This window comes from Schistocerca serialis, chromosome 1, assembly GCF_023864345.2.
Source record: "Schistocerca serialis cubense isolate TAMUIC-IGC-003099 chromosome 1, iqSchSeri2.2, whole genome shotgun sequence".
In the NCBI taxonomy this organism is placed as follows: Eukaryota; Metazoa; Arthropoda; class Insecta; order Orthoptera; family Acrididae; genus Schistocerca; species Schistocerca serialis.
In genome coordinates, this window is record NC_064638.1 from 674,152,636 (window position 1) to 674,177,280 (window position 24,645).

Sequence of the window (24,645 nt, forward strand, 5' to 3'; positions counted from 1 at the left end):
CCCCACCATGTTATAGTTCTGGGTGGAGATTTTAATTTGCTGGATATAGACTGGGAGACTCAAACGTTCATAACGGGTGGCAGGGACAAAGAATCCAGTGAAATTTTTTTAAGTGCTTTATCTGAAAACTACCTTGAGCAGTTAAACAGAGAACTGACTCATGGCGATAACATATTAGACATTCTGGTGACAAACAGACCTGAACTATTTGAAACAATTAACGCAGAACAGGGAATCAGCGATCATAAAGTGGTTACCGCATTGATGATTTCAGCCGTAAATAGAAATATTAAAAAAGGTAGGAAGATTTTTCTGTTTAGCAAAAGTGACAAAAAGCAGATTTCAGAGTACCTGATGGCTTAACACAAAAGTTTTGTCTCAAGTACAGACAGTGTTGATCAGTGGACAAAGTTCAAAATCATAGTACAATATGTGTTAGATGAGTATGTGCCAAGCAAGATCATAAGAGATGGAAAACGGCCACTGTGGTACAACAACTGAGTTAGAAAACTGCTGCGGAAGCAAAGGGAACTTCACAGAAAACATAAACATAGCCAAAGCCTTGCAGACAAACAAAAATTACGCGAAGCGAAATGTAGTGTGAGGAGGGCTATGTGAGAGGCGTTCAATGAATTCGAAAGTAAAGTTCTATGTACTGACTTGGCTGAAAATCCTAAGAAATTTTGGTCTTATGTCAAAGCGGTAGGTGGATCAAAACAAAATATCCAGACACTCTGTGACCAAAATGGTACTGAAACAGAGGATGACAGACTAAAGGCTGAAATACTAAATGTCTTTTTCCAAATCTGTTTCACAGAGGAAGATTGCACTGTAGTTCCTTCTCTAGATTGTCGCACAGATGACAAAATGGTAAATATCGAAATAGACGACAGAGGGATAGAGAAACAATTAAAATTGCTCAAAAGAGGAAAGGCCGCTGGACCTGATGGGACACCAGTTTGATTTTACACAGAGTACGTGAAGGAACTTGCCCCCCTTCCTGCAGCGGTGTACTGTAGGTCTCTAGAAGAGTGTAACATTCCAAAGGATTGGAAAGGGGCACAGGTCATCCCCGTTTTCAAGAAGGGACTTCGAACAGATGTGCAGAACTATAGACCTATATCTCTAATGTCAATCAGTTGTAGAATTTTGGAACACATATTATGTTCGAGTATAATGACTTTTCTGGAAACTAGAAATCTACTCTGTAGGAATCAGCATGGGTTTCGGAAAAGACGATCGTGTGAAACCCAGCTTGCGCTATTCATCCACGAGACTCAGAGGCCACAGACACTGGTTCCCAGGTAGATGCCGTGTTTCTTGACTTCCGCAAGGCATTCGATACAGTTCCCCACAAATGAACAAAGTAAAAGCATATGGACTATCAGACCAATTGTGTGATTGGATTGAAGAGTTCCTAGATAACGGAACGCAGCATGTCATTCTCAATGGAGAGAAGTCTTCCGAAGTAAAAGTGATTTCAGGTGTGCCGCAGGGGAGTGTCGTAGGACCGTTGCTATTCAAAATATACATAAATGACCTTGTGGATGACATCGGAAGTTCACTGAGGCTTTTTGCGGATGATGCTGTGGTATACTGAGAGGTTGTAACAATGGAAAATTGTACTGAAACGCAGGAGGATCTGCAGCGAATTGATGCATGGTGCAGGGAATGGCAATTGAATCTCAATGTAGACAAGTGTAATGTGCTGCAAATACAAAGAAAGAAAGATCCCTTCTCATTTAGCTACAATATAGCAGGTCAGCAACTGGAAGCACTTAATTCCATATATTATCTGGGAGTACGCATTAGGAGTGATTTCAAATGGAATGATCATATAAAGTTGATCGTCGGTAAAGCAGATGCCAGACTGAGATTAATTGGAAGAATCCTAAGGAAATGCAATCTGAAAACAAAGGAAGTAGGTTACAGTACGCTTGTTCACCCACTGCTTGAATACTGCTCAGCAGTGTGGGATCCGTACCAGATAGGGTTGATAGAAGAGATAGAGAAGATCCAATGGAGAGCAGTGCGCTTCGTTACAGGATCATTTAGTAATCGCGAAAGCATTACGGAGATGATAGATAAACTCCAGTGGAAGACAGGAGAGACACTCAGTAGCTCGGTACGGGCTTTTGTTGAAGTTTTGAGAACTTACCTTCACCGAGGAGCCAAGCCGTATATTGCTCCCTCCTGCATATATCTCGCGAAGAGACTATGAGGATAAAATCAGAGAGATTAGAGCCCACACAGAGGCATACCGACAATCCTTCTTTCCATGAACAATACGAGATTGGAATAGAAGAGAGAACCGATAGAGGTACTCGAGGTACCCTCCGCCACACACCGTCAGGTGGCTTGCGTAGTATGGATGTAGATGTAGATGTAGACATCCTCTAGAGTAGTCCCCACACGGAGATCCAAATGGGGGACTATTTTACCTCCAGAATATTTTACCCAAGAGGACACCATCATCATTTAACCATACATTATAGCTGCATGCCCTTGGGAAAAATTACGGCTGTAGTTTCCCCTTGCTTTCAGCCGTTCACAGTACCAGCACAGCAAGGCTGTTTTGGTTAGTGTTACAAGGCCAGATCAGTCAATCACCCAGACTGTTGCCCCTGCAACTACTGAAAAGGCTGCTGCCCCTCTTCAGGAACCACACATTTGTCTGGCCTCTCAACAGATACCCCGCTGTTGTGGTTGCACCGACGGTACGGCTGTCTGTATCGCTGAGGCACACAAGCCTCCTCACCAACGGCAAGGTCCATGGTTCATGGGATACACCACATATCAGGGTAATTATAATTAAAGTTAAACTTTCAAACCACTGTAGAAAGAACAACACTGGTCAGAATGACATCAAATTGCAACAGAATATTATTGGAAAAGGGGAAAAACATATGGCAGAATAAAAATAAATTCTTACATACAGGTGTGATAATGTTATTTACGTAAGCCCATCCACTATGGCAAGCCCATCCACTATGGCAAGGTCATGTCACATCACACGGGAAAAATCAGTTTTTAATTGAACTGAGGCTAAAAACCACATAAAAAGCGTCACTCACATCAGTTTTTAATTGTCCTGAGGCCCAAAACCACATAAAAAGCATCAATATCATCAGTTTATAACTGCCCCGAGGCCAAAATCCACATAAAAGGTATCAATCACATCAGTTTTTAATTGTCCTGAGGCCAAAACTTGCATAAAAAGCATAAATAAAAATCAAATTGGATTATTAATTTCTGTGTGAATGGTGCAAAACATGCTCAATAGGCTGTCCATCATTTTCTGCAAGAAGTTGAAATTGAGGAACAGCATGTTACGCAACTGATCAAAGTGTTTCCGTGGTCATGTTCTGAATGTGTTGCACAGCGCATGCCTTCAATGCAGCTAAGTTTGCAATTGGAACACTGAACACAACATATTTCAGATAGCCCCACAGCCAGAAGTCACACAGATTAAGATCAGATGACTGGGACGGCCAGGCTGTAGGGAAATGGCAGCTGATAACTCTAGCACTTACGAAATGGTGCTTCGGCAGCTGCTTAACTGAATTTGCAATATGTGGAGGTGTGCCATCTTGAAAAAAATGATCCTATCCACACATCCACACTGTTGGAGAGCGAGAGCACTAAAGTCTGTTGCTAAGTTACAGACATTACACTTATTATACATCAGTGATGTATAGGGTGATTTAAAAAGAGAGAACAGATTTCAGTTGTTTATTACAGACAACTATGAAAGATAGAAACAAAGTGCACATTTCACTGGACAGACGAAGGTTCAAAGTTGTATGTCCACACAAACACTATACCATAAACTCAATAAGCAACATACACTGCTCAAGAACATCAATATGAAAGTCTATTTCATTCCAAACATGAATCAAAAGGTGCCTGTTTATTGAGTCAACAGCTTCAACTAAGCTGTGGCCTTTTATGTACCCACACAGAAAAAAGATTGCGAGGTCTGAGGTCCTGGGACCTGGAAGGCCAAAAGCAATGAACAGGAGCTTATTGTCCACCTCTTTCAATCCATTGCTATGGGATGGTGTTGTTAAGATAACATAGCACCTCAAGGTGAAAGTGAGGTGAGGTGCCATCATGCATAAAAATGAAATCCTTGAAATCTTCATGGAGTATGATATTCCAGTCACAGTTTCCTCTGAAAAAAAAGTGCATAATCTTTGTGAACAGAAATGGCGTGAAATACTCAGTTCCAGTGGCTCTCTTTCATGTTGAACAATAATGCCAGGATTTTGTGATCCCCAAGTCCTCACATTATGATGGTTTATTGTGCCCAATAGATGAAACATGGATTCATCTGAAAAGATAAGTCAGTCAGAAAAAGTGTCCTCTGTTGTATCCTGGAGAATTGAAATGCTAAATTTGTACCTTCAGTTATGATCTCCAGGACACAATTTGAAAGGTTTCATATGCATGTGTCATTTCAGAATACGCCACACCATTATTTCAGGAAGTTGAAGTTCCTGGCCTCCCCATCTTGTGCGCCTCTGCGGGCTCAGTGTGAACACATCTCAGATATGCCTGACATTCTCATCAGATGTGCTTGGCTGACCAGTGCTGTTCCCTTTGCATATGCACCCAACTTCCAAGAATTTTGTATGCCACTCATAAATCTGCTTGGGCAGGGGCAGCTTCTTGTTAAATTGTCAGCAGAATGCATGTTGCACTTGAACAATGGACTGACTTCATGCAAATTCCAACACACAAAATGATTTGGTTGTGTTTCTATCTTTTATAGTTTATCTGTAATGTACCACTGCTACCTGTCCTTTCTTTTAAAATCATGCCGTATATCACACTTGATGTTCTCACAAATAAATGTACAGTCAGCAATCTGCACTGACAGGATCTTAACTGATTATATGTTTGAAAGTGTTTTCAAATTTAGGAATCCTTGATCACTTTGCATTAATTATCAAACTTAGCAGAATAATTCCATACATCAAAAACCATATGAAAATTAATTTTAATGTAAAAAGACCATATTTAATATTACTGGTACATTGAAAGAGGTCACATCACTTATTGGCAACAGCATCTCCAATAGTAGGCTTCCACTAACACTGGAAAGTTTTCTAGTCACTTCCTTGAAAATCTAACCATTGCAATCAGAACCATATGCAGACTTAAATAGGTCACACAGATACAAAAATTTCTAGTAACAGGAACAGTCTATTTCAAGTGAAAGAAATCATACATTACAAAAATGATATTTTAAAAAATTTGAATCCAAACAGTGAAATCTCCAGGTAGGAATTTCAGCAGTGTAGGAAAAGAGAGATTGCTACTTACCATAAAGAAAGCATGTTAAGTTCCAGACAGATATAGCTTTCAGCCACTGCCCTCATCAGTAAAAAGGAAGACACACACCATCCATACACACAAGCAAGCACACCTCATGCACACATGACCACCAACTCTAGCATCTCAGGCCAGAATGCTGCTTGCGTGTATGAATGGTATATATATCTCTCTTTTACTGATGAAGGTTGTGGCCCAAAGCTTTATAAGTGTCTTTTAATTGCTCCTGTCTGCAACTCAATGTGCCTTCTTTACAATAAGTAGCAACCTGTCTTTTGCTACATTGTTAAAATTTGAACCTACTAAAACAAGTGGCAAAGAGTATATTAGTTTGAAAATGTAAAAGTAAGACAAAAACAATGTAGTCAGGTTAGAGCAGGAGTATCCAACATTTCAGCTTACCTGGGCCACATGGGAAGAAGACGAGTAATTTTGGGCCACACCTAATATACTTAACATTAACATTCTAAAAAGCAAGGATTCTCACTTCTTGGGCCACATTGGCACTTGCTGTGGGCTGTATACAGCCCATGGGTCATAGGTTCTACATTAGAGTTTCTATATGTGAAATATCAAAGATTACTGCAGACATAGGTAAACTATAAGAGAATTAGTCATAAATGTAGTGAATGTAGATTTTAATGTAGCAGTTTATCACATTAAAATAAATTCCTTTGACTTTACCAAGGAGCTGAATACCTTGCAGAATTAAAAAAAAATTCTAGTAAAAGATGTGGGAGATGGTAGCTTACCACTAAAAAAAATATGCTGGGAGTGATGAAACACCCACAAAAGTAATTAAAACTGTGCATTATGGGAGAGTACCTCCACTAACTACAATAATAATCAGTCTTTGTGCAGGGATGATTTCCTCACATGTTGAAGTGTGCAGTGCTAAAATATATGCCAAACAAAGGATCAAGGAAAGACATGAGACACCATTACCATACTTCTATTCTCCCAGTTCTGTCAAAAGTGTTGGAGAAAGTAGCTGTCATTCAGATTGTAAATTTTATTGTAAAATATAGAATTATTCAATACAAACATAAGATAAAAGCACAGTGGGTGTCATGCAGAATTTTGTCAAAATTGTAAATGAAGATTTAGATCAGGAAAGTAAGGCTGCAAGTACCTTCTGTGATCTTACAAAGAATCTTGATTATGCCTCGATTATCCTCAAATTACATAACAACAATGTAGGAAAAGACAGATTGCTACTGACTGTACAGAAGACTCATCAAGTTGCAGATAGGTACAGTTAAAAGATACTACATAAGCTTCTGACTGTGCCTGTCTGCAACTAGAGTGTCTCCTTTATGGTAAGTAGCAATCTGTATCTTCCTACATTCTTGATATTCCAACCTGGAGTTTCCATTGTTCAAATTAGGTAAGTATGGTAATAATGGCAAAGCTCTTCAGTGGCTTTCATCAAACCTGCAGAACAAGAGACAAAGGATAAACATCACTTCTATATGGAGTACAATACCAGAGGATGTCCCTCAAGGCTTCATTATAGACTTATATTTCACATGAATAACTTACCAACAATTAAAACAATGGAAGCTCCAGGTTGGAATGTCCAGACTACAAGGGAAATATAGATTGCTATTCACTGTAAAGATGGCACATAGAGTTATAGACAGGCAGGACATAAAGATTATTACACATTTAGTTTTCAGCCAAAGCCTTATTCAGAAAAGTGAACACACACACAATTTTTTATTGTGTCTGACTGCAACTCAATATGTCATTTTTATGGTCAGTAGCAATCTATCTTTTCCATTACCAATAAATATAAGTTTATCAACTCTTGTGCTTGCAGATGAAACATCTACATTCATTAGGATAGCGATGCAGAGGAAGGACCTGAATCTATTGCCTCAATAATACTCACACTGAATTCATAATAAATAAATTAAACAGTTCTACATTTTATTTGCAAATATTAAAAATGCTGGTGTCATAAATAAATGAAAAAATAGCATATCTTAGGTATTTTGAATCTGTCATCAAGTTTGACATGACCCTCCGCCACACACCGTCAGGTGGCTTGCGGAGTATGGATGTAGATGTAGATAGATTTCTGGGGAAGCTGAAGTAGTGTATCTTGAATACTGACAAAATTACATTTTATTGGATAGATAAGAAAACTACTAACAAAGCAGCGATAGAACAAACACATAAAAGATGATTGCAATTGGCAAGCTTTTGAAGCCAATGACTCCTTCTTCAAGCGGAAGGGTTTAAAGGGAAGGAAGAAGGATGAAGGAAAAGCACTGGAGAGGTCTAGGAAAAGGGGTAGATTTTTGGGAAAGTCACCAAGAACTGCAGGTCAGGGGAGACTTACCGTACCATATGGTACCTTCACCTTTCACCCTTCTTCTTTCCCCTTCAACCCTTCTGCCTGAAGAAGGAGTCACTGGTTCCAAAAGCTTGCCAATTACAACCATTTTTTATGTGTGTTCTGCCACTGCTTGGTGAGTAGATTTTTTTATCTATCCAATTAAATAATTTTGTCAATAATTAATTGTTTTCATTGTTGTATCTTAGCTACTGTTGATTCAGAAGTAAATTATGGACTGCATTGTCAAAACAAACACGTAACCCATTATTTTGAAAACTATGGTTCAAATGACTCTGAGCAATATGGGACTTAACAGCTGAGGCCATTAGTTCCCTGGAACTTAGAACTACTTAAACCTAATGAACCTAAGGACATCACACACATCCACGCCCAAGGCACAATTCATACCTGCGACCATAGCGGTCACGGGGTTCCAGACTGAAGTGCCTAGAACTGCTTGTCCACAGTGGCTGGCTTGAAAACTATGACTCCTACATTTTCCCTTCCTGTACATTTACAAAACTGTAATTTTCCATCACAAGAAAGTAATATTTTTTGATAAAAAGCATTTTGTACATGCTTAGAACATTGAAAACAAAGATATTTTCATTCTTTCCATAGAAAAATTTAAATTATATGCTCAGATTTTTGAGTACCTGACAGTCAAATTATATGACAAATTGACAGACAGTAGCATACTTATTGTGAAGCTAAATCATCCGAAAAGTAGCTCAAAGGTCATTCATTCTGTGTGACAAATGCCACTTTTAGTAGAAGATCTGATGCAAAATGAACTGATAATTTGAGCACACTTTAACTTGGTATTAAATTTATTAAGTAACTTTCTTCTGTAAGTGAACCATAATAGTATTATGTTATAGTTAGCACTTGTTGCACTTTCATTGTGGTGTCTCCTGTAGCTGAAAAAAAGTGATTTAGAAATGTACCATATGAGAATAATAAATAACTTCAAAATATGTTTACCTGCTTTGTGTGAGTACCTTCCATAACCATTAACTTTGTACAGTATGTTGTAGAAATCTATATTGGATGTTACTGATAAAATAACATTTTCTGTAATTGACCATAGTGATGTGGCCAAACCATAATTTCCAGCATTGACAGCATCATTTGTTAACTGAGCATACCGATCAATTTCAGCATAATCTTCACTATCTATCATACCCTGTCAACGTACAAAAATAAAATCATTGGAACATGAAACATAAATAATTGCACTCATCTGACACATACATGAAGACAGATCTTTACTCGACAAATACAGAATGCACTGAGCAGGAATTGGGCACATAAAAGGTTGGAAATGGGATTACTTTTGTACAAAGTCCTTCATTGGAGCTAAAAAATATATATACATCTATGTTTGCACTCTGCAAACCACTGTAAAGTATGTTCCAGAGAGTACATCACAGGGTGCCTATTATTAGGGCTTTTACCACAGTCCTCTTTTGTATGGAGTGGGGGAAGAATGATTGCCTAAATGCCTCTGTGAACACTGTTCTTGATCTAATGTTGTCCTCATAATACTTAGGACAGTGGCATATAGGGCGTTGTAGTACATTCCTAAAGTTACTGTTTAAAGCTTGTTGTTGTAATTTTGTAAGTAGGCTTTCTTGGGATAGTTTACATCTATCTTCAAGAGTCTGACAGTTCCGTTTCTTCAGCATCCCTGTGACACTATCCCATGGGCCAAACAAACCTGTGACCATTCATTCTAACCTCTTCTGTATATATTCAATATCCCCTGTTAGTCCTATTTGGTGTGAGTCCCACCCTTTTGAGCAATATTCTAAGATGGGTTGCATGAGTGATTTGTAAGCAATCTTCTTTGTAGACTGACTGCATTTCCCCCTGATTGCATTTCCCCAGTAGTCTACCAATAAACTGAAGTCTACAACATGCCTTACCAGTGACTGAGCCTATGTAATCTTGATACTATAGTCACAAGATACTACATTTTTTCATTTTGTGAAGTGCACATTTTTCTACTCCTGAACATATAAAGCAATTTGCCAAGTTTTGCACCACTTTGAAACCTTCTCAAGATCTGACTGGATATTTATGCAACTTCTTTCAGACAGTGCTTAATTACTGAATCATCTGCAGAATGTCTGAGGTTACTATTAACGTTATCCACAAGATCATAAATATACAACATAAACAGCAAGGATCCCAACTCATTTTCCTGGGGCACATCTGAAATTAGTTCTTCATCTGTCAATGACTCTCCAATTTACTGTGCCCTGCCTACAAAAACCTCTCAAACCAATCCCACATTTCCATTGTCACTCCATAAGATCATACTTTTGATAATAAGTGGAGATGTGGCACAAGTTAAATGATTTTTGGAAATCAAGAAATACTGTATCTACCTGACTGCCTTGATCCAAGGCTTTCAGTACATCATGTGATAAAATTATGAGTAGGGTTTAACATGACCAATGTTTTCAGAATCCATACTGGCTGGCATGAAGGAGGTCATTCTGTTCAAGATATTCTGTTATGTTTGGACTCAGAATTTGTTCTATGATCCTGTAACAAAATGGTGCCAAGGATATTGCACAGCACTTTTGCATATCATTTTGGCAACCCTTCTTTTAAATTGGTGTGACTTATGCTTTCTTTCATCTGCTGGCCACAGTTTTTTGTTCAAAGGATCTATGGTAAATTATAGTTAAAAGAGGGGCTAACTCAGCTGGAAGTTCAGTACAGAATCTGACAGGGATTCTACCAGGCCATGGAGCTACTTCCAGTTTTATGGTTTAAGTTGTTTCTCAATGCCCCTAACACTAATGCTTATTTTGCTCTTCTTTTCAGTAGCACAAGATTTATATTTGGGCAGGTCTCTTGGGTTTTCCTCTATAAAGAAAGATTTGAAAACAGCTTTAAGCATTTCTGCTTTTTCTTTGCTACTCTCAAATTCAGTTCCTGTCCTTTACTGGATACTAACTTTGGTGCCACTAATAGCATTTACATATCACCAGAATTTCTTAGGGTTTTGTGAAAGATCATTTGACAAAATTCTGCTATGGTAGTCTTTGAAGGCTTCATGCATTGTTCTCCTGATGGCCAAATGCATTTCGTTCAGCACCTCGCATCAGCCCTATGCTTTGTTTCACCCCTGTTATTCAGTTGTATCTGTTTCCTTAGAAGTTTCTTTACAGTGACTGTATATCAAAAAGTGTCCCTCCCCCTATGGACTGTTCTATGGGGTACATACAGGGTGTTTCAAAAATGACCGGTATATTTGAAACGGCAATATAAACTAAACGAGCAGCGATAGAAATACACCGTTTGTTGCAATATGCTTGGGACAACAGTACATTTTCAGGCAGACAAGCTTTCGAAATTACAGTAGTTACAATTTTCAACAACAGATGGCGCTGCAAGTGATGTGAAAGATACAGAAGACAATGCAGTCTGTGGGTGTGCCATTCTGTACGCCGTCTTTCTGCTGTAAGCGTGTGCTGTTCACATCGTGCAAGTGTGCTGTAGAGAGCATGGTTTATTCCTTAGAACAGAGGATTTTTCTGGTGTTGGAATTCCACCGCCTAGAACACAGTGTTGTTGCAACAAGAGGAAGTTTTCAACGGAGGTTTAATGTAACCAAAGGACCGAAAAGCGATACAATAAAGGATCTGTTTGAAAAATTTCAACGGGCTGGGAACGTGACGGATGAACGTGCTGGAAAGGTAGGGCGACCGCGTACGGCAACCACAGAGGGCAACGCGCAGCTAGTGCAGCAGGTGATCCAACAGCGGCCTCAGGTTTCCGTTCACCGTGTTGCAGCTGCGGTCCAAATGACGCCAACGTCCACGTATCATCTCATGCGCCAGAGTTTACACCTCTATCCATACAAAATTCAAACGCGGCAACCCCTCAGCGCCGCTACCATTGCTGCACGAGAGACATTTGCTAACGATATAGTGCACAGGATTGATGACGGCGATATGCATGTGGGCAGCATTTGGTTTACTGACAAAGCTTATTTTTACCTGGACGGCTTCGTCAATAAACAGAACTGGTGCATATGGGGAACCGAAAAGCCCCATGTTGCAGTCCCATCATCCCTGCATCCTCAAAAAGTACTGGTCTGGGCCGCCATTTCTTCCAAAGGAATCACTGGCCCATTTTTCAGATCCGAAACGATTACTGCATCACGCTATCTGGACATTCTTTGTGAATTTGTGGCGGTACAAACTGCCTTAGACGACACTGCGAACACCTCGTGGTTTATGCAAGATGGTGCCCAGCCACATCGCATGGCCGATGTCTTTAATTTCCTGAATGAATATTTCGATGATCGTGTGATTGCTTTGGGCTATCCGAAACATACAGGAGGCGGCGTGGATTGGCCTCCCTATTCGCCAGACAAGAACCCCTGTGACTTCTTTCTGTGGGGATACTTGAAAGACCAGGTGTACCGCCAGAATCCAGAAACAATTGAACAGCTGAAGCAGTACATCTCATCTGCATGTGAAGCCATTCCGCCAGACATGTTGTCAAAGGTTTCGGGTAATTTCATTCAGAGACTACGCCATATTATTGCTACGCATGGTGGATATGTGGAAAATATCGTACTATAGAGTTTCCCAGACTGCAGCGCCATCTGTTGTTGAAAATTGTAACTACTGTAATTTCGAAAGTTTGTCTGCCTGAAAATGTACTGTTGTCCCAAGCATATTGCAACAAACGGTGTATTTCTATCACTGCTCGTTTAGTTTTTATTGCCGTTTCAAATATACCGGTCATTTTTGAAACACCCTGTATCTATCCTGTGCATGGTCAACCACTTTTTTAAACTTGAACCATGTCTTCTCTACATGCCCTTGTTCTCTGCTAAAATGTCTTCCTACATTTTCAGTTGCCCTTTGTACTTTTGAAATAATTGTTGCCACAACTATGTCATGGTGACTGATACCAGTTTTGCTGTCAACATTCTCAATGAGCTCAAGCCACTTTATTGCCATTAGATGTAAAATATTTCCATCATGAGTGGGGTTCTTAACCTTCTGTTCTAGGTAGTTCTCATAGGAGGCATTTAGGAATGTTTCTCAAGTTTCCTTGTCATGCGCATCTCTAAAACAACTGTAATTTCCCAACTCAGTGTTGAGTGATTATTGTCTAGTTATTGTCTACATTGATGATTACAGTATGCCTGGAGAATGTTGGTAGAATTGAAATGAAGCTTTGTCTAAAGTTTTTGGTTACATAAGGAGGTGAGTTTTTTGGTTGATAGAAGGATCCACTTAAAATTTTATGCCCAGCCCTAATACTGAGACTTTCTCCAACAATCTCACATACAGCATCAGTTCATATTTCGGTGAATCTGATTATTTATTTATTTATTTTATTTTGATCCAACATCAACTGATTACAAAAAAAGGTTTTTTTTGTTCCAGTCTTCTGGATAAGTCAGAGCCTTACTTACTAGGGTTACATATTATTGGCTGGCACTTTTATCTACACAACTTTTTCTAAATTTAGTTGAGAGATCAGAGTTACATATATGGACTATACATAAAAAAATTGTTATTGCCATACTTAGATTAAGGAATCTACAGTTTGTAACACAGTAGTAATATCTGACATTCAAATATTTACAGTTTGTGACACAGTCTAAGATCTGAGATTACATATATTTTTAGATAGATGGTCTTCCATCAAACGAGTGTACTAAATCTAGAAACTCATCTATTGAATATACAGGATTGTTTAGGAGCCATAATTTTAATTTCATTTTTAGTTTTGTAATGGGCAATTTGGAGATATTAGGATGGAAGCAATTCAGTAGTTTTATGCCTGCATAGTGAGGGCTTTTCTCATGAAGTGTTGTTCTATGAGAGATGATGTGGGGTCTCTCTCTACCTCTAGTGTTGTGATCGTGTATGTCTTTATTAAGTGTTTTGTTACTGTTTACTGCCATAATGATTATCTTCAGCACATACAGGTTATGAACAGTTAGTATTTTAAATTCTTTAAACAAATTTCTGCAGGACTCCCTGGCACATTTCTTTCCCATAATTCTAAGTGCCTTCTTTTGTAAGGTAAGTACACTTTTCATATTACCTTTACTGCTGGATCCCCATACCTCTATCCCATAACTTAGATGGGATTCAAGTAGTGCAAAATATATTTGCCTCAGAGTGGTGATGTTACAAAAAGGTGTCAGTTTTCTTAGGACATATATGGTAGTACATAGCTTTTTGCAAATATCATTCACATGATCAGAGCAGTTTAACTCTGCATCTAGTGTCAGGCCAAGAAATTTGGTCGAGTATTGTTTTTTAATGTATTCGTCACCCATTAAGATTTGGTTTTCATGAGTTTTTTGCCTCCCAAGATCAAATTCAATATAGACAGATTTATTTGTGTTTAATTTTAGTTTGTTTTCATTAAAATACTGCAGAATTAAGCCTGCTGCAGTATTGGATTCCACTTCGAGCTGTGAATAGCTTGGATTGCTGCATATTAACGTGGTATCATCTGCATATAAGATAGCTGTTGCATGGTTTGTAATGGACTGAATATCATTTACATAGATAATAAAAAGAAGTGGTCCTAATATTGGCCCCTGTGGAATACCAAAATTTATGTCAGTGGTGTTTGATTTGTATGTTCCCTCTGTAGTGCTAATAGACACAAACTGCTTCCTATTTGTCAAGTAGGACCTCATCAGATTATGGGCTGTGCCTCGAATCCCATAGTTCCACAGTTTGTCCAGCAATATGGTCGTATCAACACAGTCAAATGCTTTTTGTAAGTCTAGAAAGATGCCACATACATGTTCTTTATTATCTATTGCTTGAGTGACACCTTCGATTAAGTTGGATGCTGCTGTAATGGTGGATGACCCCTTGACAAACCCATACTGCCCCTTAGAAATCACTTTTTCGCATACCAGGAAGTTCCAGATTCTTATGTATATTACTTTCGCAAAGATTTTGGATATTATTGGAAGAACAGAAATGGATCAAAAGTTTTCTACTAAATTCCTGTTTCCTTTTTTGAAAATAGGCACAACTCGGGCAATTTTCAACTCATCTGGAAATAGACCATCTTCCATATGAGAATTGATAACTGTTGATAAAGGTGATGCAATTTTATGTACACATTTCTTAAGAGTGTCCAGACTAAAACCACCATATCCTGCTGCATGGGAATTCTTTAAGCTACTCACTATTTTAATTGTTTTTTCTTTACTTGTTGGCATCAAAAATATACTTCCTGACACTGGTGTTCCTCTGAATTTTTATTTATGATTTTTAAGCTGATTGTTTATGCTGGAGCCAACAGAAGCAAAGTAATTGTTAAATAGATCTGCTACCTTATTCTGATCAGTTTCTATTGTGCCATTTATCAACAAGTGATTTTCAGTTGTATGGTTCCCAGATTTACCTATTTCTCTATTTACTAGTGACCATGATGTTTTGGAGATATTATTTGAGTTCTGAATGACACTTTCAAAATGTTTCTGTTTTTCTGAAATTAGGAGGTCTACATAGTATTTCTGATATTTTTTGAACTCTTCTTTTAATTTTTTATTGCTCAAGTCATTTAACATAGCATACTCAAACCATCTTAGTTTTTCTCTAGCCTCAGTGACTGAACTTGAAATCCAGTTTCAGGTTACAGCATGTGACTGAATTCTCTTTTTTATGAATGGGCAGGCTTGGTTAAGAATGTAGAATAGTTCACTTGAGAATTTGCCATTCCTTAGCATATTATTCAACTGAGTTATATTTTGGTCTGTATTCATTCTAATGTCTTGTTTACATCAACTAATAGATGACTTCCATTTCTCATCTGCCTATCCCTTCCATGTAAACTTAAATTTTTCCCTAAAATCTCACTGCTATCAACTCAGGTTTTAACCATTTCCAATCCAATTTTTCTACCCACTGCATTCTCCCCAACTCTTATTTATTTTTTGTGTGTAAGGATGTAAGGTATTACGTGTTACTACAATACTGTTAAATAAATAAATAAATAAAATACAATATGAGGCCACTTGACAATTTTACTATCTTTTACACCAGTTTTTTAAACTGCAGTCATGTCTATTTATGATTTTTCATATTTTTTTCTGTACAGGGCTTCTAGAAACATTCCACTGAGTGAAGTCCAGGCTTCCTCTTGTATGTTTCATAGTAGAAAATTGTTCTCTTCTTCCTTCTTGCATTTGCTGCAAACCATGCAATTCGTTGCCTTTTCTTTTTTTTTTTTTCAGCATTATAAAATGCATCTTTTCATTTCAGCTCTCCTTTGTATCAGATAATGATGTTCTTCCTCTTTTCTTTGAATTTGTATTTCTCATCTTGTTGACTAGCTGTTCTAAGGATTTGGACAGCTTAAAGTGGTGAAGTATGTGTATAAACTCTCACTTCTTTAACGATACGACTTACTTGAGATTGTCAACCAACTTTCCTTGCTGGTTAGCTTGCTGCTGCAACCTCCTTTTCTCTTCTTCTCTGAAGTATATTTGCTAGAACCAGGAATTTCTCAAGACTCTTTCTACTTATACAATAAGCAGACGTATGCAGTTTCTTTTTCTTCACTTAATGACATATATTTGAAAATCAAACTTTTACAAATCTCAGCCTCCACATAAACAAATACTATCATGTATCCAAAGGGTAGAAACAAAGTAGATTTACATTAAAGGTAGGGTTGGCTTGATAACCTTGTCCTTTTTCAATATGAATCTGAATACACGTCCTAAGTCCAAAAGAAGCATTAATTAAAAGTCTTTTTCCAACTCCATTGATATTTTGTCGGGTTGGCTTGATAACCTTGTCCTTTTTCAATATGAATCTGAATACAAGTCCCAAGTCCAAAAGAAGCATTAATTAAAAGTCTTTTTCCAACTCCATTGATATTTTATCACTACAATCATCAAAGTTACAGAACAGCACTGAATACATAAACATTCCTTGTTCTTTCACTATAGCTTCCATGATGCAACCTGCACACACGGACAGGTGATGTGCCATAAATAGATTCTCCAACTCTTAGATTTAAAATATTGCATGTTTGAGATGGTAGAAGGCCGAATGGTTCTAGAATTTATGCGGAAATTTTTGAAACACTGCACTGTCTAATTCTTCTGTAGGAAGGGTGAGTCTGCAGTTGCTGTCCACATTCATTTCTGTTTATTCAGTAAAGAGTATAAAGTCTGTTAAAAAAATTCTGGAATATTCATAATTTTGCACCAATGGCGTGTTGGAGTGAAATGTGGTACACACCTCTGCACATACCTTTGTTTAATTTTTAACTGCCAAAAGTTTCATTGTTATATGTCTGTTAATTATTATTCAGTGCTGTACTGAGTATAAAGTTGTATTTCACAGTTTGCAAATTTCAAGATGGCACATTTAGAGGAGCAATATGTCTACAGTAAATTTTGCTAGAAACTCAAGAAAAACCTTTACAGAGACACACCAACTGATGCAGGAAGCCTACAGTGATGAGTAGCTGAGCCATTCTCAATGTATAAAAAATGTTGACATGGTTTAAAAACGACCACAAAATTGTGCAAGCTAATCGAAGACTGACTGTCTGAGAGAATGCAGAAGAATGTAACATTTGAGTTGGATCATCTCATGAAATCTTGACACAGCATCATGGAAAGCATCATGTTGCCATCAAGTTCTTCCCATGCACCCGCACATTCATCCCAGTTGGTGCGAAATCACTGTGCTGGCTCTTCCTCTGTACTCTCCAGATCTGACCCCTGTGGACTTTTTTTGTTTCCGAAGTTGAAAACCCCACTGAAAGGATGAAGATTTGAAATGATAGAGAAGATAAAAGAAAATTTGCAGACACCACTTCTTGTGGTATATGGAGAGGCATACCAGGACTGTTTCTGGAAGTGAAAAGGGCATTGGGAGTGGTGTATCAATTGTTGAGGAGAGTATTTTAAAGGAGACCATTCACAATAAGCAAAAGGTAAGCACAGAAAAATTTTGTGGAGAAAGTTCTGAAATATTTTGAATGGATCTCATACAATTTTCACTACAGCAACTTCAATCAACCAAAAGAATAATTTTTTACACCACTTTTATGACTGCCTTGTACGACAATAGCAGCCACAGTAGTGATCAGCCCTGTTCACTCCTCCCATAAACTTTCTGTATTCCAAAATAACCATGGGTTTCAGGAACTGCACAGACTCTTTCTTCCTACAACCAGTGATCAATTGGGTTTGAGGACCAAAGAATGTATGCAACATAGTCACTAACCTCTTGTCGTGGAACAACAGATACATAATTTTCATCTAACTCTGATAGGCAGATAACTTATATTCAGCAAGTTTGTCTTCTTCAAATTGCATAGAAAACTCTTCCAAGATGGCATAGTCATACCTGTTAGATGCAATTTCATTCTGTGCAATTCCTGAACAAGTTGAGGGATTGCACAGAACCTGCCAGTAAAAATGTGATAGCCTGAACCACCAGCATAACCTAGCAATTTCTGTGCCAAATGAACCACTATTCTTGTTGCAAAAGGTAAATCAGGATGAAGTAGACTTTCTGTAGTTGTCTTCCCATAATATGTAATGTGAGGAAAAACATAACCATTTTCTGAATCTCACAGACAGAAAACTCCTAAACTCCACTTTGTAGGCTTCTCTGGATTATATCACTTGAACTGAATTCTTTGTTTGAATCCTACTATGCTCTCATCAATAGCCACAGCTTTCTTTTCAGTAACTAAAGTTCTTTGCATTTACTGTCAATATACTCACTAATGTTCTTTGCTTTGGTCCCTGTCATATGCTGACACCATTGAGCTGTGACAGGTGGAACTAAATGCAGCATCCAAAATATAAGCAAAAGAAAACCATGGAGATGAGAAAAAACATTATTGAAAAATGGAGTTGTTCTACCCAGTCTTCTTTTTACAGAAGACTTTTTTTACAAAGTCAAGGATAGTTCACTTCTTGTAATGAAATATCCCTCCATGAGTGCCACACTGAATGTTTTGTAAATGGAGTGACATTCTTATCTTTTCTTAACACACATATTTCTAAAATGCACAATTTCACTAATAAAATTTCAGTGAAGAAGAGCTGAAAACATTCAAGTTCAGATTTTGCTCATACACCACAGGGAATGATGAAACCTTGTTACATGATGGAAAAACAAAATTTCATGAGTTCATCATTGCCATCATGATAAACTTTCCAGTAATTTGCTACAGGTTGTGTCTTTTCATCACTCTCCACTCCATAAGTAACTTCTGATTCACTAGAACTTATATCACTGCACACGGTGGAACTTTCTTCTTAATCACTTTCATCACTAAATTCTCATTCATACTTAATATGATTGAGAAGCCCCCTGGCAATATCATCTACGCTCACATCTTCTCAATTGGGCATTGTAGTAAATTAACAGGTGAACGCAACATGCTTTGAGATGTTGGATCTTCAAACTAAGTGCTGCTACCCAGCTAGTGAATTCCAACAAAGGAGCTGATGGAAAATACAATAATGAAAATGTATCAGACATTGTCCAACATGGAGCCACAGTGGAAAATTATAATGTTAGATGTAGTCTAACAGTGGAACAGAAATGGTTAACCATCTTTTGGTACCTAATATTCTGTGAGTTCCATTGCTTTTCAAGAATGCCCCAAAGTCTGGCACTTTGTTGCAAATGCTTTGGCTGTTAACTACTAGGATTTTAACACTCTTGCTTGTGGGGTGCATTTCTTTGCATTTTAAACCTAAACTTTTTGGGTTTCCTACAGTTATTGTTATCTGGACTGGATGGAGAGTTGCCTTATCTAAGAAACCCTTGTGTGTATCCCACATGCAGACAGTTACCTGGGTAGCAGCCTCTGGTGTGTAGTACATATCTGGTGCATTTAGGAGGTCCTGCCATGCTCAACCCAATGGTGGAAGTCCAGGAATTTGCAACTTAGCTTGTCACAGAACCTTGAAGTCTCTGGTTCATTCCTTCAGTTTAGCTCAGGAACCGGGGATTAGAACCAGTTCTGGGGACAATGCTGCAAATTGTGGGCTTCACTGAAACTCCATGTGAAAGGCTGGCATTCTCAACTTTTTCTGGCAGTCACTGGAATGATCCAAGTATGACATTGGAGCCCAGGCAACAGTAATCATTCCTTCCATTGGGTGCTACAATCTGCAGTTGGCTGTACCATATTCTGTCAATGGCTACAGATAGAATCCCTTCAATATGGTGGTTGAACGACGAGCCCCCACAAAGACACACTGAGTGCACCTGGTGCTCCTTCTTGTCCCTTGCTGCTATTTCCCTTAGGGTTACCATTATTTGCCTTACATTTGAACTGCTGACAGTTAATAGACTCCCTACCCTTTTTCATTTGGCTCCTCTTGACACAGGGTAAACCAGGTTTCCTGACAGGTGAAGTGAGTCCCACTGGCTTAGTTTCAGATTCAGTGAATGACAGCACCACAAAGTTACAGTGGGGCAGCTTTGTGGCTGGTGCAATATTTTACAGCACAGTGAAGAAATAATATAAATTATGGCAAGGAGCTCCTGTACAGAATAGAAATAATATGCCACAAAGAAATATTTCAACTTGGATTTGAATACTTGGAACTTTATAAATAATGTTTTTCATTTCTGCTGGAAGCCTGTTGCTAGTGAGATCTGTTGAATAATGTGAATAGTACACACCTCTCTGTAAAGTGTTTAAGGAAGTTTTCTCTAGGGACATATTGCTTTTCTGCCTAGGGTTCACTGTTTGAATGTTGCAGTTTCTTCTGAATGAGTCAATATTGTCAACAAATCCCATTACAGAATATATGCACAGGGGTGGTGAAGTTGGAATTCTGAGTCATTTTGTAATAAACCTAGGGTTGAGATCCTTGCTTTATTGAATCTTTTGAGACCATTTTTTTTACAAATATTTTGATGCTAATTTAGTTGGGAGCTACACAGTACTTGATTCTGTGTACTATTTCAATACAATGAAGTACTTTACTGATATTACTGTTTCCTTATTCATTTTATGTTGTGAATAATATTTTCTTTAGCAAAATTTGAACTTGAAGGTCCCAGAAAGAAAGTCATCACATTTTTAAATCAAATACAAACAAAAGTAAATAAGAAGCATTATTTTGGAAAATAAGGCAATTACATCTCACAGTAACAGTGTAAGTCACAATAGAGGTAGACATAGCACAGCAGTTTATAAAAACACATCGTGATATCTACGCAGACCACAGGAGAGTTCAGACAGGGCAAAAATTTGCACAAAGACATTATTCATGTAGCCTGCAACACTTGAGAAACTTTGTAAAATTGTAAAAGGATTATATTAGACATTCGACTGTATCAATCACAGTATTCTCCCAGATAAATTGAAGTTTTATGGGATTAAAAGTATAGCCAACCAATGGATATCATATCATATCTAACCAAAAGAATACTGCTGCTCACAGTCTGGCTCCAGCTGCCAGAGACTGTGGTCATGTATGTATGAGTTCTGTTTGTGTGAGTGTGTACATGTGTATATGTTGTCTTATTTTGACAAAGGTCTTGTTGGCTGAAAGCTAATTGTATGAGTCTTTTTGTTGTGCCTTTCTGTGACTCGGCATCTCTGCTATATGGTGAGTATCAACTATCATTTTCATTATATTGTTACAGTCCATCCTGGATTTTCCATTGTTCAAATGAGTACAGAAAGTTTACACAGTAATTCAACCAATGTAGTCTGTGGACTTTATTCTGGCTGGGGTGAAATCACATGTGCAGTTCCCCCAACATTCAATCTTAGGTCCACTATTGTTCCTCATGTATATCAACGATCTCCTGCTATTATTTCATTTTACATATTACACTAGAATTGTAATAAATTCAAGTATACATACAAAAACAGAAAAAAATGGTAAAAAAATGTTCTCAAAAGTATCATTGTCTGGTTCTCTGCAAAGGGTTTCACCCTCAATCTTATTCAGTTCTGCTCATCTGGGGATACTATACTGAGATAAGTGTAACACATGGTGAAGAAATGATCAACAGTGTGGAAACTTCAAAATTTAAAGGTGTCCATACTGATGAGAATTTAAATGGTTTTACCTTTCTTCCTAGTAATGTTTACCTCAAATCCACATTCTTATTTGATGTCTTGCTTGACTTCATCCCATTTTGTTTTTAATGATGTGTGAATTATAGAAGAAAACACAAGTTCCTGGTCAGCACCAGTCATCATTATTCCAAAGACATCATGAGATGATTGAGAAGGCTTATACATTCTGCTGTGATTATAAGTATTTAAACCAATGGACAACAAACAAATGGTACCTATCCCAAACTGAACATTAAAGAGACCTTAAACAATTTGGAGCAATTTTACTACCATGGATTTACAAAGCAAGCACCAAAAATTAGAAGTAGCACTGGAGCGTCAATCTAAAACAGTGTTCTCAGTTCCATCTGGTCATTACCAGCTTCATTGGATGCCACTGAAAATGCACTAGTGACTTCCGAACACCTGTTAGACAGGGTGCTATGGGGTTTGAAGCCAAAACAATGCATTGTCTATCTAGACAATACAATTGTTTTCTCTAGGATGTCCAGGAGAAAATGGTACATCTGTGAGAGGTATTTGAATAGTTACATGTAGGACAACTGACCTTAGGTTTAGAAAAGTGTCATTTTGTATTACATGAGGTCTGAAATCAGGCCATACTATCAGCAAAGAAAATGTGAAAACTCATTCAATACTGGTACAAGCCATAAAGGATTTCCAGTGCCTAGAACAGTAAAGAAATTACATTCATATCTTGGGATTGCCAATATTTATAGAAGATACAGCTCAGAATTTGCAGAGTTAGGAAGACTCCTTAAGCATCTGTTAAAGAAGGGAGCAAAGCTGCACTATTCTCCGGATAATGAAACAGCAATTGAGCAACTGAAAGAATTGTTCACCATAGGTCCTGTCCTTGCTTTTTCTGACTATCAAAAACAGATTAGATTGTCATGTGACTCAAGCAACCATGCTCTAGGTTATGTTTTAAATCAAGAGATAGACGAAGAGAACATTTAGTAGCTCAGTTTGGCAGAGAAGAACTATTCAGCTAGCAAAAATGAGATGCTCTTGCTGTTTTTTGGCATAATCTATTTCCATCTAGGAAAATCTCATGGCAACAGAGATGGATTGAGTCAGAAAGAATGTGGCACAGAATGTATTGAAGTAAGCATGGAAGAATGGCACAGAGCTCAGATTGGTTTGTCAACAGTTTGTGAGGCAGCACAGTTCAGTTCTGATGACAGAGTGCTATTTAAGTAATCATGATTCAGCTGATGCATAGCTATGCAGTGATATGTGGCTCATCATTCATTATGTCCTGCTAAGATGGAATCATGAACCTGTCTCAGTACTTCATTAAGTAATAAGACGGGTTCATGATTCCATCTTGGCAGGACATAACGAATGATGTGCCACATATCACTGCACTGTGGAAAATTACTGGTGATCAATCAGAGAACAAGATTTGTACCATTATCTAAAGACCTATATCCCTTGTGATCAAAGAGCCAACATGAACTGTCAGTGAATCCCATTTCAAAGGTGACCGGAGGCAGATAGATCATTCCAAATGATCAGAATGATCATCCTCAGCCTCTTTACATGCTCACCGGCAGGGAACCTATGTACATAAACTGAAATCGATCATTTCTCACTTTTGTTCACCATAATCACTATGCCAAATCAACAAGCAGAAGCAGTGGCACAGGTTATTTTATCCAATGCTTATTGAAATTTGAGACCCGATAAACTTTAATAACTGACCAGGTCACTAACTTTAGTCTGCATTATTAAAGCTGTTATGCCAACTATTATGCACCAAGAAGTTATGTACTAGTGTACTATCTATGCACGCAAGTGGCAGAACTGAAATAGTTCTCAGGACAGTGGGGAAAATATTAAGTTATCATGTAAATAATAACCAAAATGTTCGTGACACTCTACTTCTATGTGTCATGGCCATGTATAACTAGACAATTAACACAAACATATCCTTATCACACTAAAAGGTTGTTTTTGGCCAAGAAGTGTCCTCTGCTGTTAAATTTTCCAAAATTTGCCGACTCTGGAATAAGATACATCCTCTATTCATGATTTTGCTAAAAGGTTGAAAATCAGATTAAAAAGATGAATACAAAGGCCCTAAAATGATGGGAAAGCACTCACAACAAAGCAGAATTGCATGATTAGTGTGTCTGACAGAGGTTAATGTTATCTAACACCTGTGTTCTGAAAGAAAAAATTAATACGTTCATTTTGTATCACCAAGAATCTTACCATGTAGCATGTAGGTAACATCTCCAGTTTACACCTAACTACAGTTTTGACTTGAAGGATGGTGGTGAATGTGGGATAAATTCATACATTTCAGCATGGGCCAGCAGCACTGCTTATATTACTTTCTGAAGGGAGAAGGGAAATGGGTGGAGGAAATAAAGAAAGGTAGAATTAGGTAAGTGAAACAGGGTGTACCTGTGTTTGATCCAACCTAACCCTATGCTTTAAAATGCAAAATGAACAAGCAAACTGACAGACGAATTTCTTCTTGCCATAGGGCGCAGTTGAGGACCAAATTGTGGGGGACAGAAGGTAGCAGTTCTAGCTCTGGTGATCAAGTGCAAGACAAGGGGAAATGTGAAAACAAGAGACATCACCAGTGTCGTTACTATGAGCCCACTGTGTAGATACAAATTGGCATATTTAAATATGTCTGCTTGTGTCTGTATATGTGTGGATGGATATGTGTGTGTGTGCGAGTGTATACCCGTCCTTTTTTCCCCCTAAGGTAAGTCTTTCCGCTCCCGGGATTGGAATGACTCCTTACCCTCTCCATTAAAACCCACTTCCTTTTGTCTTTCCCTCTCCTTCCCTCTTTCCTGATGAGGCAACAGTTTGTTGCGAAAGCTTGAATTTTGTGT

The 24,645-nt window shown here is 38.0% G+C and overlaps 1 protein-coding gene across 1 annotated transcript in view; it reads right to left on the minus strand.

The window, feature by feature from the left end:
* LOC126423367 (retinoid-inducible serine carboxypeptidase-like) overlaps nt 1-24,645 on the minus strand; it is a 119,853-nt gene that overhangs the window by 25,379 nt on the left and 69,829 nt on the right. Inside the window, exons 5-6 of the mRNA XM_050087249.1 lie at nt 8,693-8,867; nt 4,563-4,600 (exon numbers count right to left, since the gene is read on the minus strand). Coding sequence (XP_049943206.1) covers nt 4,563-4,600; nt 8,693-8,867 — 213 coding nt within the window. The remainder of the gene's footprint in view (nt 1-4,562; nt 4,601-8,692; nt 8,868-24,645) is intronic.